This window comes from Anabrus simplex, chromosome 1, assembly GCF_040414725.1.
Source record: "Anabrus simplex isolate iqAnaSimp1 chromosome 1, ASM4041472v1, whole genome shotgun sequence".
Lineage (NCBI taxonomy): Eukaryota > Metazoa > Arthropoda > Insecta > Orthoptera > Tettigoniidae > Anabrus > Anabrus simplex.
This window is the reverse complement of record NC_090265.1, coordinates 131,766,569-131,782,714: the sequence shown is the minus strand read 5'-3', so window position 1 is coordinate 131,782,714 and position 16,146 is coordinate 131,766,569. Positions and strand designations below refer to the sequence as shown.

Genomic DNA, 16,146 nt, shown 5'->3' with positions numbered 1-16,146 from the left:
TGATTGGTAAATGTGGGGAAGATATGGAAGCTAATGGGAATGGGAAGCGTTTGCTGGACTTCTGTGATAGTATGGGTTTAGCAGTTACGAATACATTCTTCAAGCATAAGGGTATTCACCGCTACACATGGGAGGCTAGGGGTACCAGATCCATAATAGACTATATCTTAACCGACTTCGAATTCAGGAAATTCGTTAGGAATGTACAAGTTTTCACAGGATTTTTTGATGATACAGACCACTATCTGATCTGTAGTGAACTAAGTATCTCTAGGCCTAGGGTAGAGAAAGTGAAATCTGTCTGCAAACGGATAAGGGTAGAAAATCTCCAGGACGAGGAAATTAGACAGAAGTACATCGATATGATTAATCAGAAGTTTCGAACAGTAGACAGTAAGCAGGTTCAGGACATAGAAAGAGAATGGGTGGCATACAGGGATGCTGTAGTAGAAACAGCAAGGGAATGCCTAGGAACAACTGTGTGTAAAGATGGGAATCTTGGTGGAATGATGAAGTGAGAGCAGCTTGTAAACGTAAAAAGAAGGCTTATCAGAAATGGCTCCAAACAAAGACCGAGGCAAACAGGGATTTGTACGTAGATGAAAGAAACAGAGCGAAACAAATAGTTGTTGAATCCAAAATGAAATCTTGGGAAGATTTTGGGAATAACCTGGAAAGGCTAGGTCAGGCAGCAGGGAAACCTTTCTGGACTGTAATAAAGAATTTTAGGAAGGGAGGGAAAAAGGAAATGAACAGTGTTTTGAGTAATTCAGGTGAACTCATAATAGACCAGGGAATCACAGGAAAGGTGGAGGGGATATTTTGAACATCTTCTCAATGTAAAAGGAAATCATCCTGGTGGTGTTGCGAACAGCCAAGCTCATGGGGAGGAGGAAAATGATGTTGGTGAAATTATACTTGAGGAAGTGGAAAGGATGGTAAATAAACTCCATTGTCATAAAGCAGCAGGAATAGATGAAATTAGACCTGAAATGGTGAAGTATAGTGGGAAGGCAGGGATGAAATGGCTTCATAGAGTAGTAAGATTAGCATGGAGTGTAGGTAAGGTACTTTCAGATTGGACAAAAGCAGTAATTTCACCTATCTATAAGCAAGGGAACAGGAAGGATTGCAACAACTATCGAGGTATCTCATTGATTAGTATACCAGGCAAAGTATTCACTGGCATCTTGGAAGGTAGGGTGCGATCAGTTGTTGAGAGGAAGTTGGATGAAAACCAGTGTGATTTCAGACCACAGAGAGGCTGTCAGGATCAGATTTTCAGTATGCGCCAGGTAATTGAAAAATGCTACGAGAGGAATAGGAAGTTGTGTTTATGTTTCGTAGATCTAGAGAAAGCATATGACAGGGTACCGAGGGAAAAGATGTTCGCTATTTTGGGGAACTATGGAATTAAAGGTAGATTATTAAAATCAATCAAAGGTATTTATGTTGACAATTGGGCTTCAGTAAGAACTGATGGTAGAATGAGTTCTTGGTTCAGGGTACTTACTGGGGTTAGACAAGGCTGTCGTCTTTCACCTCTGCTGTTCGTAGTTTACATGGATCATCTGCTGAAAGGTATAAAATGGCAGGGAGGGATTCAGTTAGGTGGAAATGTAGTAAGCAGTCTGGCCTATGTTGACAACTTGGTCTTAATGGCAGATTGTGCCGAAAGCCTGCAGTCTTGAAACTTGAAAATAAGTGTAATGAGTATGGTATGAAAATTAGCCTCTCAAAGACTAAACTGATGTCAGTAGGTAAGAAACTCAACAGAATTGAATGTCAGATTGGTGATACAAAGCTAGAACAGGTTGATAATTTCAAGTATTTAGGTTGTGTGTTCTCCCAGGATGGTAATATTGTAAGTGAGATTGAATCAATGTGTCGTAAAGCTAATGCAGTGAGCTCGCAGTTGCGATCAACAGTATTCTGTAAGAAGGAAGTCAGTTCCCAGACGAAACTATCTTTACATCGGTCTGTTTTCAGACCAACTTTGCTTTACGGGAGCAAAAGCTGGGTGGACTCAGGATATCTTATTCATCAGTTAGAAGTAACAGACATGAAAGTAGCAAGAATGATTGCTGGTACAAGCAGGTGGGAACAATGGCAGGAGGGTACCTGGAATGAGGACATAAAAGCTCATTTAGAAATGAACTCGATGGATGAAGCTGTACGCATAAACTGGCTTCAGTGGTGGTGTCATGTGAGGCGAATGGAGGAGGATAGGTTACCTAGGAGAATAATGGACTCTGTTATGGAGGGTAAGAGAAGTAGAGGTAGACCAAGACGACGATGGTTAGACTCAGTTTCTAACAATTTAAAGATAAGAGGTATAGAACTAAATGAGGCCACAACACTAGTTGCAAATCGAGGATTGTGGTGACGTTTAGTAAATTCACAGAGGCTTGCAGACTGAACGCTGAAAGGCATAACAGTCTATAATGATAATGTATGTATGTCCTCTTTACATGTATCATCTTGCTCATAGTTACAGTAGATTATGTATTTTATTATTTATTTATGAAATACTTATGCAATATTTATGAAATATGAAATACTTCCTCTGATGCAGAGGCTGCCTTGCAATAAAGGATATTTTTACATTCAGTTTTAGAAAAGAAATAGATACAATCTATTCTGTTTTTCTATCGTTTAATGTTTTCATATGGGAGCTTCTGTGGCTCAGACAGCAGCGCACCGGCCTCTCACCGCTGGATGCCGCGGTTCAAATCCCGGTCACTCCATGTGATCATTATCATTATTTATGAGCTCCATGTCCATATTGATAGATTACACATATATGGAAAAGAAAGGATTCCACCTGATCAATACAATTTATTATACCTGTAGTTCTTACAGTACCGGTTTTGGCCTATTTGGCCATCATCAGCTGGCTAATCTTGATGTTTTGCATAAATTACATTATAATATCTGAAGGAGTTTCCCATCTTTGATTGACATATTCGGATATGTCTGATGGGGCATATAAGTTATGATTAAAATGTACTAAAAACATATGTAATGCCTGTAACACAGAAACGAAAGCAAATAAACCATATGTTTATAGGACATGTTCTGCTTGTTGTCAGGTCCTCTATCGAATCTCTGGAGCTTTTCCACATATTTAGTTACACCCTATACATCTGGATTATCTGCAAATTTCAGAATGCTATATTCATAGCCTTGCAGACTGTTGACAGAATATTTTATAATGAAGGTAAGCTGATGTAGTTACAAATAAATCATAATCATGCAAACTAATGAGTTTACAGTGTTTATTATGTATTCTTACTATTATGGATTCTTACTATTTACAAGACATTTATATACATTGATATTACAGATGTTACTACATTAACAGCATTCTATTTATTTGATAGCCATAGTCATGGGAACAGTTAGACAATTTACAAAAACTCTCTGTTTTCGAAAACTGAAGAAGCTGTGAATTCTATGATAGTCAATGCACTGCAACAGCGAACACAATTTTTTTTTATGAACAAAAATGGTCCCTTAATAATTTTAGCATATGACTTACTTGCGACCATTCACTGGATGTGACACTACAACATCACCAAGTCGTACATGCTTCTTGTAGTCTGTGTAGTGTGGTACTCCTCCTCCCACACCAACAAGGAACACATAGTCAACTTTCTGGAATGTTCCTGCAAAAAATGTAATTAATTAATATATTTAATGCAGCCAAATAGCCATAACAGAGAATATAGGTTACATTGATGGGTTACATATTTGCATAATCACTTATAGACATTGTTCTTCTTGTACAGAATTCAATGTGGTACTGTTCACACGTTTTTCCACATAGTTTGCACTCACAGTCTATACTTGGGTCATGGAAGTGTTTTGATTTGCAGAGTAGGTGATGAAAACCATGAACTGCTAATCTTGTAATGACATGTCTTAATTCAAAATTAGCTTTTGTCCACGAGTGATCTATCAATGCCCCTGTGCCATAGAAGTCTGGTTGGACTTCTTCTCTCTTCTCCATCAGATTTGCTAGCAGTTTCTTTGATGCACCGGTGTTCGGTAGTGGCATACTTGTCCTGAGATCTTCTATGAGAAATGATTCCCTTGCGAGGAGATATACAAGTGTAGATCGTGTCATTTTTGATACACCTATCACCTTCTTTATATAGTTCGCTTTCACCTTTTCCAAGGTTGATAAGTTCCTCGTTGTTAAATGTGTCCAGATAATTTCAATGCCATAAGTCATTATTGGAAGAATTTTTACTCTGAATAGCAACATTGCTGTCTCCAGACTAAGTGATCTAATGTCTTTTATTTCATGCATTGCCATCATTGCTTGAGTTGCCTTTTCTGTGACATGTTTTGTGAAACAATATGCGCTCGATTGCAGGGTGATGCCTAAATATTTGAAGTCTGATACTATCTTTAATTTTTTATCCCGAATGAAGGTCTCTGCTGAGGTGGGTACTCTCCCTCCTTTCCTGAACACCATGGTGTCTGTTTTTGAGATGTTTATGAACAGCTTGTTTTCGGAGCACCAATTTTGGACGTCATTTACAATTTCCTGTAATTTTGTTATGTCTCTTGAGCCAATTACAATATCATCGGCATATGCGCAAGAAAATACTCCCTCCTTTTGGGTAATTCTTAGGATATCTGCGGTTGCAACTATAAACAGCAAAGGACTCAGTGGGTCACCCTGTAGGACCCCGTTTGATTGAGCTATTGGATCTGATAGAGTGAGGTTATCCGAAACTCGTACTTCGTTCCATTGCAGTATTGATGTGATGAGATAGGTCCATATGTTGTTCGTGCCTAGCATCTCCTTAAGCTTGTCTATCACTAGCTTCCTGTTTATCAGGTCAAAAGCTTTAGTAAAATCTATGAAGATGGTGTAATATTTTCCGTTGTCTTCTAAGGCATCCCAGATTTGGTTTAGCAGGCGTTCAATAGCATTTAGGGTAGATCGTCCCTACCTAAAACCAAATTGGCTCGGGCAGATGCTCATTTATTTCCTCATTTATTTTTCCTGTTATAATTTTGGTGAATATTTTGAAGGGGCAGTTTTCCAGTGCTATGCCTCTATACTTATTGGGATCTCTTGGGTCTCCTTTGCCTTTATATAGAACTTTTACAATTGACTTTCTCCACTGGTCGGGAATGGAAGCAGTTTCTATACATTTGTTATATAATTTTGTCCATATAGGGGCTAGCAGGTGTGCAGTGTCTTTTACATATTCATTAGAGATCCCATCCGACCTGCGGCTTTCTTGTTTTTGGTGCTGCCTATAGCAGTTCTAATTTCCTCTATGGTTAGTCGAATAACCTTTCCTAAACCTGAACTGCCTTCTGTCAAACCAGTTATTAATTTTGCAAACATGTCCAATATAATCAGAAAGAATGCTTTCCCATAGCTTACATACAATGCATGTCAAACTGACTGGCCTGTAATTTTCAGCTTTATGTCTATCACCCTTTCCTTTATACACAGGGGCTACTACAGCAACTCTCCATTCATTTGGTATAACTCCTTCAACCAAACAATAATCAAATAAGTATTTCAGATATGGTACTATATCCCAACCCATTGCCTTTAGAATATCCCCAGAAATCTGATCAATTCCAGCTGCTTTTCCAGTTTTCAACTTTTGTATCTTACTGTAAATGTCATTGTTATCATAGGTAAATTTTAATACTTCTTTAGTATTAGTCACCTCCTCCATCTGGACATTATCCTTGTAACCAACAATCTTTACATACTGCTGACTGAATAATTCTGCCTTTTGAAGATCCTCGCATACACACTCCCCTTGTTCATTAATGATTCCTGGAATGTCCTTCTTTGAATCTGTTTCTGCCTTAAAGTACCTATACATACCCTTCCACTTTTCACTAAAATTTGTATGACCACCAATTATGCTTGCCATCATGTTACCCTTAGCTGACTTCTTTCCTAGATTCAATTACCAAGTGAGTTCCTTCAATTTATCCTTACTTCCACAACCATTTCTAACTCTATTTTGTTCCAACCTGCACCTCCTTCTTAGTCTCTTTACTTCTCTGTTATAATATGATGGATCCTTACCATTATTTACCACCTTTAAAGGAACAAACCTATTTTCATATTCCTCAACAATTGCTTTAAACCCATCCCAGAGTCTGTTTACATTTTTATTTACCATTTTCCAGTTATCATAGTTACTTTTGAAAAACTCCCTCATGCCTGTTTTATCAGCCATATGGTACTGCCTAATAGTCCTAATTTTAATACCTTCCTTTATTTCACATTTATTTTTAACTATGATAAAAACAGCTTCGTGATCACTAATACCATCTATTACTTCGGTTTCTCTTTAGAGCTCATCTGGTTTTACCAGCACCACATCCAAAATATTCTTCCCTCTAGTTGGTTCCATCACTTTCTGAATCAGCTGCCCTTCCCATATTAACTTATTTACCATTTGTTGGTCATGCTTCCTGTCGTTCGCATTACCTTCCCAATTGACATTTGGTAAATTGAGATCACCTACTACTATCACATTCCATATAATATCCAACATTGCTGATTATCTTATCAAATAATTCTGAATCAGCGTTAGCACTACCCTTTCCCGGACTGTACACTCCAAAGACATCAAGTTGCCTATTATCTTTAGAGAAGAGCCTTACACCCAGGATTTAACGTTTTTCATCCTTAACTTTTTCGTAGCTTACAAATTCTTCTTTCACCAGAATGAATACTCCCCTTCCTACCATTCCTATGCTATCTCTACGATACACACTCCAGTTCCGTGAGAATGTTTCTGCATCCATTATATCATTTCTCAGCCATGATTCAACTCCTATTACAATACCTGGTAAGTATATATCTATTAAATTAATGCTTCTACAATTGAGCACTAACATTTTTATGTCATCCCTACTTGATTTCCAGTTCCCTGTTCGCTTAACACCACTCCCTAGGCCACCCTGTTTCCCTGAATGTACCTGCCTGTAACCCTTCTAAACAAGTTTCCTAACATATATATGTACCACTGCGGTTTAAGTGAAGGCCAGCTGGGCGCAGATCCCTGTCTCCTGTGAGAAGAATCATTTCTAATGAGAAAGAGAAAACCTGAACTGAATTCACACAGAAACTAGAAGAGGACAGCAAGAACAACAAGAAACTGTTATATCACATGGTTGGTGAGAAGTAAGAAAAGCAACTATAAGGCGTGATCAAAAAGGTTGCGTTTGAGGGAACTGTTACAGCGGACATGCAATGTAGCGCGACTCTGATGTGGGTAGGCCTATATAAGCATGGGCATGTAGGTAAAGGAATTAGTGGGGCAGTCGTGTCGTGCTGAGGTGCATGCGTTAAATGCAGCCACGAGAACTAAGGCGACGAAATTACCAAATGCACCCAAACAGGACCGACGTGCTGTTATTCTGTTCTTGGCTGCCGAGGGACAAACATCAGTAGACATCCATCGGAGAATGAAGACTGTGTATGAGGCAGCATGTCTGCCGAAAACCACTGTTATGGAATGGTGTACCAAGTTCCGTGCGGGTCGCGTTTCGACACAAGATGCCAGTCGATCTGGGAGGCCAGCCTCATCCATTACACCAATTCAAGTAGGAGACACTTGAGCACCCGCCCTATAGTCCTGAACTCTCCCCATGCGATTATCACACCTTCAGTCCCCTCAAAAAGGCCTTGAATGGTCGATGCCTCCTGTCGAACAAGGATGTGCAGCAGGTGGTTACGGTCTTCTTCACGCAGCAGGACACGGTGTTTTATCATACAGGGATCTTCAACCTGGTGCATCAGTGGAATGAGTGCCATAATTCCCACAGTGACTTTTCCTGATTGGCATCCCGATTCGGGACTGTACGGCTGTTGAACGGCAACTTTCTGATTGCCCCATATATGAGGGAATAAAGACCCTGAGGAAAGAAGATGGAAACATCACTTGGAATGACAAAGAGATAAGAGATGAGATACGAGATGGGATAGTGTTTTGAAAAATTATATGATGGTGAAAATTTAAATATCAAACAACAGGAGACCATGGAAAAAGAAAATATTCAAAACGTGGATGGAAGTGGAAAATGCTCTAAAGAACATGAGTAAAGCCAAGGCAACAGGCATAGATGAGGCAAGTGCTCACATGATCAAGGCTGCTGGAATGCAAGGATTGCAGTGGTTGTTTTAGAGTCCTAAACACCATTTGGAACAAAGAAAACCTACCCAAAGACTGGACTAAAGGAGTCATCATCGCTTTATTTAAGAAGGCAGAGAGAGGACGGAACCAAGCAAATTCAGGGGTATCACTCTTCTATTTCATGGACTAAAAATTAATGGAACAAATCACAGAACAGAGATTAAGAACCATCATAGAACCACAGCTTGAAGATGAGAAGAATGGTTTTAGAAGGAACAGGGAAACAACAGATCTGATATTTTCTCTAAAGATGATTATGGAGAAACACTGGGGAAAAGGAAAATATGTCATCTTCATTTTCCTAGATATTGAAAAGGCTTATGACAGTGTGCAGAGATAAAAATTCTGGGAATGCCTTGAGAATAATCTATGCAATGTACTTTAATTAATAAAGTCAAATTGATGTATGAACATTGCCAGAGCTGTTCCCAAATAGGGGATGGATATTTGGAGTGGTTTGAGACTAGGAAGGGTGTACAACAAGGCAGTGCACTATTGCCACTTTTATTCATCACTGTAATGGATGAACTAATGATAAGAGTTAACACATTAATGACGGGCTACGTTAATTAACGTAGTTTCGTAATGGTGCGCAGGCGACCGGCTGCGTAAATTAACGTTTTCTCACATTGCTTCATTCTTGAGTGATTTCATCCTCTCCGCCGTTTAATAATCAAAATATTTCATGTTGTTTACAAACTAAAGTCTTTGTTGATCAGAATTTAGATAGATATATTCTTTCCTTGACAATGCTTTCAGCACAGGAAGTGTGGTTTCATAACACTCAGTACTGCGTGACCGAGTATATTGTCAGAGCATGGTGCGCCATAACAAAAACAGCTTGAACGATGATGAAATATATGGAGAATTGCATCCTGATAGTTTATCGGATGTTCCTAGTGATTGTGAAAGTGTACGTATTAGTGATTATGAAGATGTGTGTCCGTCAACATCAAAATATACGCGCAGAAGTGAAAGTGTGACATTCAGTTCAGACGGCGACAATAATACGAGTGAAGATGCCGGTGATAGTAAGGACAGTGAGGTTGATGGATGGGCAAATAAGGTTGAAAACAGAGTCCTAGAACCATTTACAGTTCATTTTGATGTCATTTAAAAGTTACATGTATTTATATTTCATCCTACTTCCCATGCTAGGTGTGCTTCTGTTGCCGGTCCACAGGAAAGAATGGAGTAGTGCGTGCCCGGACAACAATGTGTTAAGAGACTCAATAACAACTCTGACTCTGACTTTACAGCTCTTGCATTTGCAGATGATGTGGTGATAAGGGGTGATAGTGAGGCTGAACTACAATAGAAGCTGAATGACTGAAATGCTATATTCAAGCAATTTGGTCTCAAGATAAGCAAGTCCAAAACGGCAGTGTTGACTGTTAGTTGATAGAACATCCATGTTAACTTCACTCTAGATGGATCAAAGTTGGAACAAGTATATCACTTCCGTTATCTTGGCAGTGTAGTAATGACAGATAGCTGACCATCTGCAGAAATCACACTAGCAGAGTACAGAATTGAGCACAGTTTTATCATCTTGTGAAAAAATCTTTGGGATAAGCAAGTTCCCATTAAGATCAAAATTCGTACTCTACAGGAGCTTCTTTGTACCAGTTACCACATACAGTCTAGAAACCTGCATATAAACCAACAGAAATATCAGCAAACTACAAGCAGTGGAAGTTCTTAAGAATGCTTCAGAAAACAAGGAGGGGCAAAAGAAGAAACGATGAGATACGCCATCCTGTCCAAGTGAATAAACCTCTTAGTGAAATCTGTGTCGAAGCCAGGCTGAAATGGTTTGGTCATCTCGAAAGAATGGACCCACAAAGAATAGCTACAGTGCGGTTGAGAAGGAACATGAGGGCAAAAGATCAAGCAAGAGGTCGCCATTACTTTTTTGAAATTATATTGCCTTAGCCTGCAACATAGGACCACTTGCCGGACTTCCAGCAGCAACCTTTTTAATAGACTTGAATTTATCCAACCTTATCATTTTGTTTCCCACAAAACCACACACCTTTTCTGTTTGCCACTCATACTTCACTACTCGCTTAGAATAGGCCTACACAGAACTACTGCCGTAATATACCGGGTGGTACAGCTGCCCCTATTTTTCCCAAATATATGCAACCAGCTAGGACGTAAATGCCTCTTAGTCCCATCTTGCACAACACCTTACAGCAATGTTATGTGCAGTTAACCCGATGTAGACTTCTCCACACAATGGAAAAATGGTACAAGAGGTAGTAAGTGAGGTCCATCTCAAAAACACTGTACCATTTTATGTAGAGCGGTGTCCAATACTCTACTAATTTTTACGAAATGTTACTATACTGTACAAACCATAAACACGCCTATAGCTGTCGGTAGAGAATTGCGCACCTGATTGGTCCAAGAGGCCATTTTCTTTTGATAGAAAGGGTGGTCATGGTATCATAGAAAACGTGATAGGGTAAGACCAATTACAGATATGTCAATGCACCACCATTTTGTACAGTCTCATCACATCGAAATTGATAGAAACGTGTTTTGCACTGTAGTTTATAATCTGTGGCACGCAAATGCTGTACAGCAGATGTGATAGCTTATGCCATGTAATTACTACCGTTAGAGCAATCAAAAAAGGCATAAAACGGGACCATAAGGCTGTAACTCATCAGTAACTTGTCGAAGCGGGAACTTTCGCTCTCCTCGTGAATACAGAGCTACAAGAATGGCGCTTGTACGTTGCAAATAGCTGCGCGGAATTACATATGGAAGACGTACCTCGATAGGTTACTTGAAGCAGGACGGGTTCCAACCATTCTTGAGTCATGCATTTTTTGATGTCATTTCGCATTCGCCTAGGCATCGTTTACGAAGACCTTTTTGAAGTCTCCGATATTCTTCTACGGAAGTTATAATAAACAGGTGTCATAAATATCGCCACATATGCACCGATTGTGAATACCACCTGAAACATAACGCTGGACTCATTCAACCAAGTAACGCGTAGAAAATGGTTGCAACTATCTGGGCGTAAGAGAGACGTGATTCTTTAGTCCACTGTGGTGTTTGCACATTCGAGTTCAGAACTTTTAACATCAACGATCAGTATCGAAGCGATAGCCTAGGTAATTCCATTAGTACAGAGCTACGAGACCAATTCTTTGTCGCCTGCAGTGGTTACATGGCACCAATCGCAGCGAGCATACAATATGTTAGCAGGCATTTAGAGTTCGAATCTAGTTACGAGCTTTTCAATTTTATTTTTATATTATACTTGTAAGGCCATTCGTAATAAATATTTAACGTTCTTAAGTCTCAAAAGTAATTTGCCACCTTTACAAAGAAAGCATACATACGAAAGGAATAATAACATGCGACTTCCATATGGCAAACGACTACAGGGAATGAAGCGCAGTGCACGTGTTGTCAACATTCTGACCCACCCATTCAACCAAGCAACTGCGCACGTTCGACTCGAAGACCAACTAACAGCGGTCTACACTTCATACGTAGGGCACATGAAACAGCATATCGTAATCGTAGCAGCAACGTGTGAGCACGTACTGTACGGTTAGCATGAAAGCAAACATTATGTATTCACGGGATGATTATGTGACTATGGTACTGCTTTATGGAGAAGCAAGGCAAAATGCACGGGAAGCCAGACGCTTGTATCAAGAACGATTTCCTGGATGAAGGCTGCCAACTGCAGATACATTTCGACGTGTTGAAAGACGGTTGCGTGCAACGGGGTCATTTCATACGGATGCTCCAGTGATTGCAAGTAATGAAAATCATTTTATTTTCCGTATTGAAAGATTCTCAATAATAATAATATAAAAGAATTTATTGGACTCCAACCTATTCAATACATTACTGGATGTTAACATTTTTAGTTAAACATCGTTAAAATGGAGACATGTTTCGCCCTCCATGTGGGGCATCATCAGTCATATCAAAGCACCTCAAAATTAAACCAGACGTCTGGTTGGAAATTATGAGCAATATTTATAAGAAAGAATACATTAAAAACACGTACAAAGTCCTATCCAAAACGAAATAACAACAAACTAGTTGGGTACACATAGTAAAATACGCTAGTGGTTTCTTAATATTAAAATGCACAGTATAAAAATGGAAGTAATCAAAGTCCGTATGATATTGAGTTCGATGGTGGATCTGCGTAGTATATACAAATGTTGGCTAAATAAAACACAATTTATAATTACTGTACACTTATTTCTAATTGTTAAAAATGATGAGGTAAAACATTCCAATTTGACTATTTATAATTTGGCTACAACCAAAATAATTCGCCCTAGAATTCATGAGGTAGTCAAACTCCGTTGGTCACTCTCTATTTGAATGGAGTGCACAGTGCAAGTGAACAGCTTTTGTTGATTATAAACTGAGGCTGTGCTAAGACAGAGTTAAAACAACACCAGCTTCAAATGAAGATAGTTGAAAACATCATTAGGTTCTTCCTAGTTGACTAAAAATTTGCGTATATTTTGTTGTTGAAGTGTGGGAAAGTCAGTTGTTGGTTGAATGGGCAACATTTTCGACCGTTGCCCATTCAACCAACAACTGACTTTCCCACACTTCAACAACAAAATATACGCAAATTTTTAGTCAACTAGGAAGAACCTAATGATGTTTTCAACTATCTTCATTTGAAGCTGGTGTTGTTTTAACTCTGTCTTAGCACAGCCTCAGTTTATAATCAACAAAAGCTGTTCACTTGCACTGTGCACTCCATTCAAATAGAGAGTGACCAACGGAGTTTGACTACCTCATGAATTCTAGGGCGAATTATTTTGGTTGTAGCCAAATTATAAATAGTCAAATTGGAATGTTTTACCTCATCATTTTTAACAATTAGAAATAAGTGTACAGTAATTATAAATTGTGTTTTATTTAGCCAACATTTGTATATACTACGCAGATCCACCATCGAACTCAATATCATACGGACTTTGATTACTTCCATTTTTATACTGTGCATTTTAATATTAAGAAACCACTAGCGTATTTTACTATGTGTACCCAACTAGTTTGTTGTTATTTCGTTTTGGATAGGACTTTGTACGTGTTTTTAATGTATTCTTTCTTATAAATATTGCTCATAATTTCCAACCAGACGTCTGGTTTAATTTTGAGGTGCTTTGATATGACTGATGATGCCCCACATGGAGGGCGAAACATGTCTCCATTTTAACGATGTTTAACTAAAAATGTTAACATCCAGTAATGTATTGAATAGGTTGGAGTCCAATAAATTCTTTTATATTATTATTATTGCTCCAGTGATGTCTGGAAATAACGACGAAGCTGTTCAAAATGCAATTGCATACAACCCGCACACAAGCTCACGGGCCATAGGAAATGAACTGAACATCAGTCATGTATCTGTACTGCGAATATTGCACCGCCATAAATTCCACCCTTTCCATCAACAGCTGCACCAGGAACTTCACGGAGATGACTTTCCAAAACGGATAGAATTTTTGCAATGGATATAACAAAGAGTTGAAGCTGATGCGAATTTCTTAATGGACATTCTCTTTAGTGATGAATCCAGATTTCACAACAACGGAACTGTTAATCGTCACAACTTCCATTACTGGAGCGTTGAAAATCCTCACTGGATCAGGGGAGCTCGATTTCAGGTACAATGGGGCGTCAACGTGTGGTGCGGGATACTAGGTGACAAGATAATTGGACCATATTTCTTCGAAGGAAACCTCACGGGACGACGCTATCTAGAGTTTCTTCGTGAGTACCTCCCATTCTTATTGGAGGATGTGCCCCTTATGACACGGTTACGGATGTGGTTCCAGCAGGATGGAGCTCCCCACACTGGTCGTTGGCAGTACGGAACCACTTGCATAGGACATATCCTGGACGATGGATTGGACGAGGGGGTCCGGTCACATGGCCGGCTAGATCACCTGACCTTACTCCACTCGACTTTTTCCTCTGGGGTTATTTAAAGGAAAGAGTCTATGAGCAGGAGCCTGAGAGCCCGAATCATTTACGGCGGCTCATCATGGAAGCCTGCAGGCAGATTCCACCACATATGTTGCAGCAAGCAAGAATGTCTCTCCTCCACCGTGCTCAGATGTGCATTAACGAAGCAGGTGGTCATTTTGAACATTTGCTTCATTAATCGAATGGCCATGCATAAGCCCATCGCACCGCTGTCGGTACAATCTCACTTTATTGCAAATAGCTCTTTTAAGAGCTCCTTAAAAAACAAACATAGCTGAGTACCTGCAATATGAGAACTGATCACGATTTAGATTTGTCGTCAACAACACGACTCTCATGAACATCAACAACGCAGTAAAAATATTCGTCGTACACAGGACTCGAACCGCCTACTAACGAACACCGGTACTCTCCTCTAACTTTTAGCAAGCTCGGCTATCACGGGTTGCTGTTTAGCGCTGTTGTGTTGCTCCTACTTCTAGTCATTCACCAATAATATTCTCTGTACAGGACGTTTCTGCGACACATAATTTTCACGATTCTTTACCATCAATCGGTATTTTATCATTAATGCTGATTTGCTTGACACGAATAAACGAATTATGGAAAGCGTTGTAAGAGCAGACATTGTAGTGAGTAGTCAAGGTCAATATTTTTAGGTTCGACTATAATCTGCGGGTTGCATAAAACTGCGTGAATAGGGGCAGCTGTACCACCCGGTATATATATACTTTTAAAAATTTGTTTTAAGTCACACTGATACACATACAGATCTTATGGCGACGATAGGATAGGAAAGAGTTGGGAGTGGGAAGGAAGCGACCATGGCCTTAATTAAGGTACAGGTCTAGCATTTGCCCGGTGTGAAAATGGGAAACCACAGAAAAACATCTTCAGGACTGCCAACAATGGGATGCGAACCTACTATCTCTCGAATGCAAGCTGACAGCTACATGCCCCAAACCACACGACCACTCACTCGGTACCACAGTAACAATTGGATACACTGACAATATAACAGGGACCTGTTTCCAACCAACAGTACTCCAGAGGAACAGCTACAAAAGGCATCTGTTGTCTGTGTTAGGAGCGGCCTACAAGTTTCGGCTGACAGTAGCTTTAAAATGCCTTTGGGAGTGGCGAACCCATAGTTATAAAAGCCTATATGATGACAGGTGTACTGAAGCCTCGGAAAATGCTAGGGCGTTCCCCACAAGCGACGAGCAAAATGCTAGGGTGTTCCCCACAAGCGATGTGCAGTTCTTGTGATGCTGGGGGAAATGTGCAAAATGGGCGACCAGCAGCCAAATACATCAAGATAGCGACCATCAATGTAATGACACTAACAGAGAAAGTGGAAGAAATTGTAGATTTTATGGTTGACAAAGAAATCAGTGAGACCAAATGGAAAGGAAAAGGTGAGACGAAACTAAAGAAAGGATACACCTTATACTACAGTGGAGGAAGAGTAGCCAAAAATGGTGTAGGTTTCATCATTAGAAAAGACCTAAAGGAATACCTAGATTTGGTAGAAAACATAAATGACATGTTGATTAAGGGCAGATTGAGACTTGAAACTGGTGTTACAGATGTAATTCAAGGGTATGCACCACAAACAGGAAATACAGATATGGATCTAGAGGAATACCTTGATTATCTGGAAGGCCAAATACAGGACAAACAAATTGTGATCATAGGAGACATGAATGCCCAAGTTCGTCAGGAAAGAAAAGGAGATAAAGAGATTATAGATCCATTTGTATATGGGAAGAGAAGGCTGGAGATATTTTGGTAGACTTTTGTGGAAGAAATGAGCTGATCATTGGTAACACAAGGTTTTGAAAGTAAAACAGTCAGAAGATAACAAGATATAGTTGGGATAACAAAATCAAAACTCTCATACATCACATTTTGGTCAAGAAACGTAACAGGAAAATGTTGGAAGACGTAACAG

General features: G+C 39.5%; 1 protein-coding gene across 3 annotated transcripts in view; it reads right to left on the bottom strand.

The window, feature by feature from the left end:
- LOC136884782 (uncharacterized) overlaps nucleotides 1-16,146 on the bottom strand; it is a 302,644-nt gene that overhangs the window by 44,228 nt on the left and 242,270 nt on the right. For all 3 annotated transcript variants that reach the window (XM_067157084.2, XM_067157077.2, XM_067157091.2), the window contains one exon: nucleotides 3,542-3,668. In XM_067157084.2, coding sequence (XP_067013185.2) covers nucleotides 3,542-3,668 — 127 coding nt within the window. The remainder of the gene's footprint in view (nucleotides 1-3,541; nucleotides 3,669-16,146) is intronic.